The sequence below is a fragment of the Pteropus medius genome, unplaced genomic scaffold, assembly GCF_902729225.1.
Source record: "Pteropus medius unplaced genomic scaffold, Ma_sr-lr_union100, whole genome shotgun sequence".
Lineage (NCBI taxonomy): Eukaryota > Metazoa > Chordata > Mammalia > Chiroptera > Pteropodidae > Pteropus > Pteropus medius.
Genome location: NW_024349802.1, coordinates 7,496,610 through 7,508,857, shown reverse-complemented (window position 1 = coordinate 7,508,857; position 12,248 = coordinate 7,496,610). Strand labels below are relative to the sequence as shown.

Below are 12,248 nucleotides of genomic sequence, written 5' to 3'. Positions count from 1 at the left end.
GTCTTCAGGAATTCAGCAGTAAACAAACTCCCTGACCTCATGGAACTTAAACCCAGTGGGGTTGGAAAAGACAGTCAATAAAAAGCAATTCCCATGTAAATACGTGTGTCAGATGGCAGGTGCCACAGAGAAAAATTAACCACCAAGGACCAGAAGGGCTGGGTGGTATGGAAGAGGCCCTGGAAGATGCTTCAAGGTAAGAACTGGGCCTTCGGGCCTTCTAGCCAAGCAGAACCACAGAGGTCTACCTTGGGCTGCGGCATCCCCAACCAGGGCATGGGTGTGGGCCAGGGTAGGTCAGGGCACAGGCCTCTCTCTGCCCCATTTAAGGCTGGCCTGAGGCTGGCCACTCTCCTGTGCTGGTTCCAGCCCTGTTGGAGCTGGCCCTGGGGAGTGAACCCACAAAATGCCTGAGCCCCAGGAAGGATCAAGTTCCCACTAAGAAGGGTGAGTGGTCAAGTCACTCAAACAAATGGTACATGAGGGCACGCCACCCAGATCACAGAATAGGTTCAAAGCCAGGGAGCAAAGTTCTGCCAGCTGTGCTAATAAGCACTTGGGAGGCTGCCACCAAGGCCAGCAGCACAGCTCAAGCCTCCAGGACCTCCAGCTACAACAAGAGCTGGCATTTAGTGTGCACCAAATGTATACATGGGGAAACACAGGACATCTTATAGAAGTTATCTCACTGAACCCTTCAAATGCTATGTAGCATGGATACTAGCCCTGTTTGACAGATGAAGAAAGCCAGCTCCCTGTATTAGTTGCCTGCTGCTGCTGTAACAAATTACTTAAGGATTAAAATCATGCAAATTTATTCTCTCACAGTTTGCTAGCTGATCTAAAGGCAGCTGAGCCCTGATTAGAAAGCTGGTCATACTGCATCAGGCCTAAACCCTAAATGTACCAGCTGTGCCAGGAGCCAGGTGAGAATATTGATCCTGGCTCCACTGCCACCAAGCATCCAGTGGCTGGCTCTCCCACCTGTGATGAGGCAGCCGCAGGCAGGGGAAGGAACCTTTGACCCAACTCAGCAGCCCAGGTCCTTCTAGCTTGACTCTCCCGTGGGCCAGCCCTGGGACCTCGGACACATCCCAGCACGTATGTGCATCAGGATGTGAATGGCCCGCTCATTGCTCTATCCTCAGTGCCACAGTGATGATCTCCATGACGGCTGCCCTAGGAAGTATTCTTTGCCCATTTAACAAACAAAGACATCAAGGCTCAGGGAGGTTAGTGCTGTGCCCTGGTCACAGGAGAGTAGGTGGGGAGGCTGGGACTGGACTCCAGTTTATTTTGACTCCGAAGCTCTTTCTCAGTGGACAAGGACTCTAGAGAAAATGACAGTCAGAAGGGAGAAAGGAAGGAGGATGTTCTGGGAATAAACAAGGGCCTTGGGACATACCCCTGGGCTGAGTAGAGACTGGATTTTAGTTATCAGGAGGGTTTCCTCCAGTGGCTCCTGGGGCAGAGTGAAGAAGAAGAGCTCCCGCTTTTTCAGGTGACATATGGCCAGACCCGGGATGGCCAGACTTGCCCGTGCAAGGAGGTAGTGGTAGCTCCAACAAGCTCCACCAGCTCCTGGCCAGGCTGGAGGTAAGGGAAAGATGCAGTCCCAGGAAGACACAAAGGTCACATGCATCAGGAATGTGGCTGTAAGGCTGCCCGGGGCAGGGGTTACACTTGCTTTGTCCACCACCAACACCTTGCCATGCCCACGGTGCCTGCACAGAGAAAGTGTCCAGTATACATTTGCTGTATGAGAAAAAGGCCGGGCCCGTATGAGGGGCACAAAGAGCCAGGATATATCTTCAACTGTTTAAGACAAGTAGGCTGACTTCTTCGTGAAGAGGAGAGCAGGCCTAGGCCATGACCCAGGAGGGGGCCCCTGTTACTCGGGGAGGAAGACAGGGAGAAAGGAGATGGCCACAGCCACTTGAGAAAGGCCTTTGAGGTTTCTCTTGGTGTGCAATCCCTGCAGAGCTTTAGATGCAGATCTGGAAGTCACTATCTGTGGCCATGTTCTCAGGGTGTGGCTCTGAGTCCCACTCACCACTGGGGACAGGTGGCAGGGATGGGAGTGAAGTCAAAGACTATCTCTTCGTAGTGTCTCACTCCTTGATGCTTTAACTTATTATGTGACCTGAGGCAATTTCTACATCTGTAAAACAAGGAGCTTAAATGACCCCATGCCCGATGGCTTCGCTGGCTCCGGAGTCCCATCCCCTGCCCAGGTCCAGAGTCCTGCCCCGACGCCCGCAGCCTCCAAGGATTGAGTGCTAACCTCCCTTTTCTGGATTCGGATCCGCAGCTGCTGTCAGAAACCTGATGTGTCAGCATGGAGCCATACCAGCCTTTCTCAAGTGGGCATCACAACGTGTCCCCATCTCAGTGCTTTCGCCAATGCTGTTTTCTGTGCCTGAAATAGCTTTTCTAATCACTCGAAACCCAACCTTAAATTTTGGGCTCAGATGCCACCTCACACTTGAAGCCTTTCCTGGTTCCTTGGTTCCACAGTGACTTATAGGAAGACACTCCCCAGTGCCTTGACCGCCTCCCCCACAGTTCATGAGAACCTGGAGGCAGAAATGAGACATTCACAAAAACAAAATCACTGCCAAGTGATGAGGGTAGAGCCATTCCAAACCAGGCTTCCTGGCCCCACATCCCCCGAGCTGGCACAGAGAGCCTGCCCTGGGCTGGACGCTCCCTGGGGATCAGAAACAGCAGGCATAGTTCTGGAGGCAGACTCACTCCAGGCCCATTTCCAAGAGGTAATGACAAACATGGCTACTGTACCTTGACCATGTCCAGAGGGTAGCCGACAATGACACTGGCTGCACCTGTAGGTTGAAGAAGAATACTCGGTCACTCAGCCCCTGGACTCCTGGCTTGCACCTGCTGGTGCTTGGGACAGGACAGAGGGCTCAGGCTTATATTCGTCTTTTTAGTCAATGCCCAGTTGCCAGAGAGGACCCCCAATGTGTGAGGCACAGGCTCAGGCATTAAAGAAGGCAAGAGAAAATGAAGTAAACTAGGGATCTGCCTCAAGAAACAAAGCACCCCAATAAAGGGTGATGAAGATGCTGGGACACGTGGGTACCCACGTGCAAAAGAATGAAGTTAGACCCCCTACCTCATATCATGTACAAAAATTAACTCAAAATAGACCAGACCTAAAAGGAAACACTAAAACTATAAAAATCATATACAAAAATAGGGGAAATCTTCATGACCTTAGACTTGCAAAAGATTCTTAGATATCAAAAACACAAGTAACAAATGAAAAAATAAATTGAATGTCATAAACAAATTAAAACTTCGTGCATCAAATTATCCTATAAAGAAAGTGAAGACAACCTACAGAATGAAGGGAAATATTTGCAAATCATATATTTGGTAAGGGTCTAGTACCCAGAATATAGAAAGAACTCTTAGGCTTAATTTTTTTTTAAAATATGGGCAAAGGACTTGAATAGACATTTCTCCAAAGAAGATATACAAATGGCCAGGAAGTGTATGAAAATGTGCTCAACATCATTAGTCACTAGGGAAATGCAAGTCGAAATCACTAGACTCCCAATCACGCCCACTAGGATGGCTATAATTTAAACAAAACAAATCAAAAAAGGACAATAACAAGTGTTGGGGAAGATATGGAGAAATTGGAGCCCTCATACATTGCTGGTGGGAATGTAAAATGGTATAGCCACTGTGGAAAACAGTTTGGCAGTTCCTCAAAAAGTTAAACGTAGAATTACCATCTGACTCAGCAATTCTACTCCTAGGTATATATCCAAAAGAAAGGAAAACAAGCACTCCAACAAGTACATGTACATGCATGTTCATAGCAGCACAATCCACAATGGCCAAAAGGTGGAGACAGCCCAGATGTCCATCACTGGGTGAATGGATAAATAAAATGTGGTGTATCCATACAATGGAATATTATTAGACATAAATAGGAATGAAATAAGGATACAGGCTACAGAGTGGATGAATGCTGGAAACATTATGTAGATGAAAGAGTCCAGACAAAAAAAGATCACATATTGTATGGTTCCATTTATGTGAATTATCCAGAATAGAGATGGATCCGTAGAGACAGAGAGCAGATTAGCAGTTGCCAGGGCTTGGGGGAGGGGAAATGGGAGTGACTGCTTAAAGTCGTGTCCAGGGACTTCTTTGGACATGAGGAAATGTTTTGGAACTAGACAGAGGTGCTGGTTGCACAACACTGTGAATGTACTAAATGTCACTAATTGTACACTGTAAATGGTTAATTTTGTTATGTGAATTCCACCTCAAAAAAAGGGAGGAAGGCGAAAAGCAAAAACTCAGAAACTTTTCAGTTACCTGCAGGTTACATCTGTACCCCTCATGTTTAGCGTGTGTAGGTGGGAATAATATTAGCACCTACCTTACGGTTCCATTGTAAGAATGAAATGAGTAATGAATGTAAAGTACCATCAGAGAGCCTGGTATTTATAGGACGTTCAAAAAAAGATGCTATTGCTATTGTTTTTTTATTTTTTAAAAAAGGGGGGCCTCTTCCAAAAAGTGATGGATGATCTGGATCTTTGCACAGAAAAATGCCCATCCACCCACACTCACAAGGACTGCACCATTTTGGCAGGAAGCAAGACCACCCTGAGTTCACGTGGATTAAGAAGCTCTTGTTGCAGAAGGTAGTGACTGTGAGATTGAAACAGGAGTCATTCTCCTAAGACAAATTCCCCATCACACTGGTGAGAGAGGGTCTCTGCTAGCAGGTGAGGGGGGCCTAAAATACTAGATATTTACAGGGGTCGAGAACCCAGCTAATCCCAGAGCAAACATTTCCTTGGTCTGGAACCTCCAGAGCCCTCTCAGCTCCTCTTTCCCACAGAACTGGACAGAGGAAGAAAGGTGATGGGCAGTGGGCAGCGGGAGCATTCACTTCATAAGAACCCCTCCCAGCAGGGGAAGGAAGGAGTCTGGTCCTCAGGCCCCAGCTGCTGGCCCCCTAGTGAGTGCCTCCTTCACTAAAGGCATCCCTCAGGCCAGGGCAGCACCCCAGATCCAACCTTGGACCAGTGTCTCCCTGCTCACTCATTGGCCCACCCACGTAAAAGCAAAGATGCAAGGTAAGACATCAGACTATCAGGTCAGTGGTTTCCAGACCTTAAAACTTCACTAACCAGTAAAATTTCAAACCAAATGTGAATTTTGTTTAAAATGGTGAAATTTTATCATGCAAGGTCATCAAGAAAGAAAACAGCTATAGATGAGTACAGGGGTTAAAATGGCCCTGGTACCAGACTGCCCAGGTTGGAATCCCAGTGCTCATGCTAGATGCGTGGCCTTGGGCACGTCATCGGATTTCTCTATGTATCCACTTCCTTACCTGTAAAATGGGAATGTAATAAAAGTAGCTACCTCTCTGGGGTTATGAAGAAATATACATAATCAGACACAAGATACCACATACTTTATAAATACATTTATATAAAATGTCCAGAAAAGGCTAATTTATAGAAAGTAGATTAGTGGTTGTCCAGAGGGAGAAGGAGGGGATGGAGTTTAACTGTAAATGGGCGTGAGGGATCTTACTGGGGTGTGAAAATGTTCCAAAATTAATTTATGGTAATGGTTGCACCACTTGGTAAAGTTACTAAAAATCATTGAATTGTACACTTGAAATGGGTGAATTTTATTATATGTAAAATAACCTTAAGAAAGTTGTTTTAAAAATATACTTAGAGCACTTAAACAGCATGTGGTACTCACTAAAAATTGACTGCTACTACGTTCGTCATCATCTAATAGAAAAAAAAATGGTTAACATCAACAAAGTAAAAACAATTACAGAATAAGGGACAATCCACTACTTGCTGTGTGAATTGGGGAAGGTCTCCGTGTTGTCAGAGAATTTGAACTCCTCTGACAGCCTTATCTTCCAGGCTATTTCTTAAACCAAGCCACTGGCAGCCCTACTGACCTTGGTCTGGCTACTTAAGGAAACAGCTGAGGGAAGGCTCTCCCTTGGAATGGCTGAGGGGTTGTCCAAAGACGGCCTAGAGATGTCCAGTGGGCCTCAAGGCACAACCCCCTGGCTGGGAAAATTAGGAGACACAGGTCTCAATCCAACCTGAGAGTCTGTGCCAACAGAACTGCCCACCATGAAAGGAACCACCTCTGCTCAGAACGGGTGAGAAGCAGGCACCCTGCAGCCACCTGTGGGTGGGCAGCCCTGGACTCCCGCCAGGCGGGAGGGGCGCCCCAGAAGGGGAAGAATCCGGGATGCTATCTAGCTTGCTGCTCTTTTGCTTTTGTTTTCCTTTTCCTACAAATTTCCTGGTCTCCTCCATACTTAGAATCTTTGGTGGGGGCTCAAACATGCCATAGTCTCTGCCTCTGCACCTGAGTATTTTATCTGGTCTTTGGGGAGAGGCTGTGTCTGCCGACATCTTGATGGTTCTCTTAGATGGGGCCAAAAGAAATATTATTTCACATTAAGTAAAGTCCCTCAAACCCTCCTCCCACGCCTCCACCAAGAGCTGCCAGAAGAGGAAAGATAGACCTATTGGGAAGAGAAGAATGGAGAAGCAAGGAAATGGATGAAAGTCCTGACCAAGCAAACTCATCCCGGGGCCGGCAGAGAGAGAGCTCCTTAAGCATAGTGCCACCGGAAAGGGACCTGACAGTTGACCGGGGCTGAAGACAGCACGCGTTCCTCTCTCCGCTCCTTCCAGCCAGGGCGCCCCCTAAGACCAGCCTGATCACAAAGTCGGCCTCCCCATCCTGCTCCCGGGGCCAGAGGACAGCGCCACCCTCACCCACAAGTTCCTGCGAGCCACGTCCCCGAATTCAGGTGCGCACTCGGTCACCGAAAGTTGTGTAAGCGCCGGGACGCTCCATTGGCTGTCCGTTTGGACGTGTGGCTTAATCATTACCGGATCAAGCTCCGCGGAATCTAACTTGGAGGCAAATCGGAAGCTCAGGTGAACCTCTGTGAGGCTCGAAGAGTTTACTCCGGCGGCAGCCGGAGAACGCAAGACCCCTGGGCGCTGTGCTTCGAGCTCTGCCCGCAGCAGGAGGCGCGCACCGCGCGGGCGGGAAGCCGAGGCGCAGAGCAGCCTGCCGGGAGCCCGGGGTGCAAACTCGGCCCTCGCGGCACCTGGCCCGCCTCTCTCTCTGCCTCTCAGGCTCGGGGGTCTCCCGAAAGCACTCACGCCTCTCAGGGGGGGTCCCTCCCATCCATGGTGGCCTCACCTCCGATCCAGCCCGCCGCAAAGTCTTCCAGCTGGAAGCTGCCCATGGCCGGGGCCGCGGCGCCACGCCCGCCCGGAGCCGGGTTGGTGCCCATTCAGCGTGTGCGGGGCATGGCCCCCGGGAGGGGCGCGCCGGGGAGGGCCGCGGAGAGTCGGAGCGCACGAAGGTCCGACGCCAAACCGGGCGGCGGCGCTCACCTCTCCCCCGGCCCGCGGGCAGCTGACAGCACGCCCCCAGCGGACCTTAAAGGCGCAGCACGCAGGCGCCGCGATGGTGCGCCCCGCGCCACCGCACTCCCCGGGCCCGGAGGCGCCAAGGCCAGGAGAGGATTCACTGGGCCCTCCCCTCTAACGGCGACCTCTCTCTTGCCAGCTGCAGAACCTCGGCTCTGTGGGGCGAAGGTGCTCGCCCGTGCCTGTAATTATTCACATTGCGTCTGACACTGGAAATGATTGCAGGGACATTTTTGCAAAGTTCATTCATTACAAGAGGGAGGAAGGGATGCTTTATCCAAGGTCGGGAAGTAGATTATTTACTTGTGAAAACACATCCTCTTTTGAGCTAAAACAGTGCTGAAATAATTTCTAAACAAATGTCTAACTATCGACTAAACCAGAAGTTCTTCATTCTCTGAGGAGCTGGTTGAAAGCCATGGACAGTTTCTCTACAAAGTATACAGGACATACAACTTTCCATGCCAGTTTTAAAGGTTAGGGACACTTCCCTGGCTGCTCCCCACACCTCCCCGTGGCACCCAGGTTTCAGAACCCACCTATTCACAAAGAACTGAAATAAAATGTGGGAAGTGCCCAACCCAAGGGTAGACTACAAGCCAGCTCTAAATAAATATCAGTTATTAATCACATCCAAGATTGCCTAAACGTTGAAATAATGCCCCACTTGCTGTCCTGGGCTTACTCCTCACAGCAGCCCTGTGAGGTGGGTGTTATCATGACCCTCATTCCTAGGTGAGGAAAATGCCTGTATGTTTGGTGTATATAATGTGTGTGCATATCATATAGATGTGAATCTTTTAGAAAACTGGCCCAAATTAGGAGATGAAAGTCATCACACCTAAGTTGTAGGCTCATCTGGGTAAGGACAGATTTCAGCTTATTCCCAAAGACTTGACTGTCACAGTGGAGAGTTCTGGGGAGACCACACCCAGAGTCCAGAGTCCAAGGTCCTGACGCAGCCCCTGCTGAGGGCACACCCGCCAGGTGGGAATTTCCAGAGCCCTAAAAACTCTCAGCCTGGCCCTGGCCAGGCCTTCGGGAGGGGTGAGGCTAGGTTGGAAATTTCCTCTGAGAGCTGCCTGGGCGGAAGGTCCCCATGGCCAGATAGCACACTGTACCTCTGGAACTGCCTGCCTTGCAACTCCCAGAATCCACAAACATTCCCCCTCCCCCAGTGCTCTCTCCCCAGGGCCCTACACCCTGCAGACATGCAGGCCCCAAACCCTGTTCTGCCATCTTGGCTGAAACACTCCCTACTGCTCCCAAACACACGCACACACACACCCCAACCTCTCTACCTGCATGCTTCAGACAAGCAAATGGACGTCAGAGCTACCTTGCCCTGAGGATGTCTTCAAGTTCATGCTGAGGGCTTTACATACAGCCCCACTTCCTCCTTGTAGCAGCTGTGAGTACACACCACTGATGGTCAGTTTTACATGTCAACTTGGCTAGGAGACAGTCCTGGGTGATTCAATCAAATAATAATCTAAGTGTCGCTGCGAAGGTATTTTGTAGTTGTGGTTAACACCTGCAACCAGGTGACTTTAAGTAAGGGACCTTGTCCTGCATAATGTGGGTGGGCTTCATCCAGTCAGTCGAAAGGCCTTCAGAGCAAAATAGAGATTACCCTGAGGAAGAGGAAACTCCCCCTACGGAAACACATGCCTGCCAGTTTCCAGCCTGCCGGCCTGCCTTCCAAATTTCGGCCTTGCCCAGCCAGACCCCACAGTTATATTACGTACAAGTGTATCTGTGTACCTTAGAGATATTGCAAATTTGGTTCCAGACCACTGCAACAAAGCGAGTCCTGATATTTCGACTGGTGGAGGGTCTTGCCTTCAGTTTGTAAAAAATACACCTGTAGAGAGCGATAAAGCGAAGTGCAATAAAACTTGGTCTACCTGTATCTACTACTAGTTGTTTCTCTAAGAGAAACCTCACTGTGTTCACCTGTTAAATAGAGGTGAGGAGACCAAGTTTCCGTGAGGTTAAACGAGACCCTGTCAGTCAGGAAGTGTCAGCCCTCTGCCTGTGAGGTGGTGGAGGAATTCTAGGGACAACCTGGAGTTTGTTCTTGTTCCCTCTGACCTCCCCCCACCCCACTTTCCTGTCTAGATCCACCTCCTGAAATGCAATTGGTGGGGTGCACACACCTCCCTGGGCCTGTGCGGATGCTGCCGACCCCAGTCAGCCGTGCACTCTCTCTTCCCTGTCCCAACCTAGGGCCGTGATGCTTATTGCCAGCCCAGTTAGGTCCCACTCAGCACCTGGAGCCCACAGGGTCGTGTCTAACTTTCAGAGGCAGCTCTCCAGGGACCTAGCTCCCTCCAGGCCCAGGCTCAGCCACACTATCCACCCTGGGACAGCCCAGAAGAGGGGCAGTCCTCTCTCCCTTAAAGCCTCTGTCTGTAGGTGTGCCCTGCACCCAGTCTAGCTGGCAGTCCACGCTCACAGGGAGCATGGTCTGGCAATGGGGTGGTGCTCGGGCTCCAGTGGAAGCTCCCTGGCCTCTTCTGAGAAGGAAGATGACTCGCTGTCCTCCGGTGTCCTGCTAGTCTCCAGCAGAGACACACCATGGCACTCAGGATTGCAGAGAATGATGAGGGGTATGGCCTGGAGGAAGGAGCCTCTGCTGGGCCTGCTCTTCTCCCACCGGCACATCCATGTCACATCGTCTAGGCCATCACGCAGCAGCGGCCAGCCAGGCCTCCTTCCTCCAAAGTGAGATGGAGTCTGACTACTGACGCTTGATCCTAAAAGGGCCAAGGGGCCTGCCAAGGAGTTGTGGGGTCCCCGGGCTGTGCCCAGCCATGCTCGGGAAAGGTGCTGGGACACTCATGAGAAATGGAAGGTCTCCAAAGGGTAGCTCTTTTGTGAGTTCACCATTGGAGCAAGTCTGTAGGTAGGAAGCTGCTAGTTCGCCAAGGCCCCCCTTTAGGAGGACCACCTAATGAGTACCAGGCAGATTGTCATTCCCTCAGTCACGTGTCAGCATGGGACCAATAAGAAAGGTTCTGAGTTGGCAGGCAAGGTCCTGAGTTGGCAGTGGCCCTGGCAGCCCCTGGACGGCCTCCTGAGCCCAGAAAGCTACTGCTTGTATTGCTAATGAGCTGGAGCTGAGCGAGAGTGGGCTCTTTTCCAGAAGGAAAAGACTGGACTCCATCTCCAAATGTGTGCCATGAAACTGCCCATGAGACACACTGCCAGAGGGAGGTTTGCAGCTTCCTCTTCTTGCCTTTCTCAAGGCCAGCTTCTACCTCCTTCAGGCCTAAGCTGAAGCATCCTTTGCACAGAGGCCTCTCCAGACCCCTCGGTGGAGGTCAAGACCTCGCTGCCCCTCTGGAGGCATCCCTGCTTCTCCTGCCAGCCCTCGCCGTGTGGGTCCTTGTGCAATGCCCAGGGATTCAGGGAGGGTAGGCCCTGTCTGATGTGCATGGCCTTGGGGGCATTCTCAGCCTCTGCCGCAGAGAAAGTGAATAGTAATTACTGATGATCAAGTGCAAATGAATGAATGAAGTGGGAACACGCGCATGCGCCGCCTTCTCTGGGCATTTGTACCTGCTGCATCACAGCTGTGCTGGCCTTAGGTAATGGGAGCCCTGAGGGCCCTTTCCCAAGTTTCATGGGAAAACAAGGGGCATATGGTGATTTTCAAGTTTCTCGTTTGGGGCAGGATTCCTTCTTTTATTGACAATTCTTTGAGAAAGGCTATTCAGAGCATGTTCAGATTGTAGTATTTCCAGCACCTGCTCAATTTGAAGCAAACAGAGACGGGTGGTGTTGAAGTGGGGGCAAAGCAGCTGCTGGGAGACTTGGCTGCTTAGCCTCTGCTTCCAGTGCTGCTGACTCACCTTGGACAGGTCCACACTTCAATTTCCTTGCCTTTTGAAGGGTAGAAATGGGTCTATCTCTTGGGCAGTCCAAAATTCTGGGCCATGGAGACACCAGCTGTGTGTGTCTTGTCAAGATATGCCAGCAGAGGGCGCTGCCGTATAGCACTTGCGGCTCTCAGGAGGGAAAGACCAGCTTGGCTGCCCCAGGGGGAGTTCTTTCTGGCTCTTTTGCCAGCACTGGGCTAGCAGAGTGAGATCAGTATATACGTGGGCAGTGAAAGAAGTGCTGACCCAGAAGCTTAGGAGGAGCCTGAAGGTGCCAGAGTGGACCTCTGAGGAGCTTGACAAGGACCCATCTGAGGTTTCTTGGGAACTATATGTTTAGAGGAAGAGCACCCCAGCAAAGAAAGGTGATACCCCCAATCTCTTCACCTGCCTTGATTCACCATTGCCTCTTTTCCACCTCAGGGCACCAAGTCGGTCCAGAGCTACATGCTCTACCTACAACATCTCATTGAATTGTGAGGCAAGTCCCCATTTTACAGATGAGAAGAATGAATCTCAGGGAGGTTAAGTGGTTTCTCCAAAGCTACACAGTAAGGAGAGGATTACAGATTCACACCAGGGCCCAGCTCTTAACCAAGGCACTGCCTCCTGGCCAAGACTCAAAGTAGAAGTGACTTCCCCAAAAGCCCTTGCCCCCACCCAGTCCTTCTTCATAAATGTCCTCACTTTGTGGCCTCAGTTTCTCCATCAGTGAGATGGTGTTAACATTTGCCGACTGCACTCGTATTCTTAGGGCTCCTGGAGCAGATGCCACAATGCTTGGGGGGACGGGAGGGGATGCCTCTGTCTTCTCCTCCCTGACATGCTCCTGCAGGCCTGGCTGGCTCTGTGCATTTCTGAGAACAAGGAAGGCCTG

General features: G+C 50.7%; 1 protein-coding gene across 4 annotated transcripts in view; it reads right to left on the bottom strand.

Moving 5' to 3' along the window:
- The window catches only part of SLC25A48 (solute carrier family 25 member 48), a 40,331-nt gene extending 32,859 nt beyond the window's left edge, over positions 1 to 7,472 (bottom strand). For all 4 annotated transcript variants that reach the window (XM_039836080.1, XM_039836078.1, XM_039836079.1 and 1 more), the window contains exons 1-2: positions 7,255 to 7,472; positions 2,800 to 2,843 (exon numbers count right to left, since the gene is read on the bottom strand). In XM_039836080.1, the coding sequence (XP_039692014.1) occupies positions 2,800 to 2,843; positions 7,255 to 7,348 (138 nt within the window). In that variant the 5' untranslated portion in view covers positions 7,349 to 7,472. The remainder of the gene's footprint in view (positions 1 to 2,799; positions 2,844 to 7,254) is intronic.
- Positions 7,473 to 12,248: the final 4,776 nt, after the last annotated feature.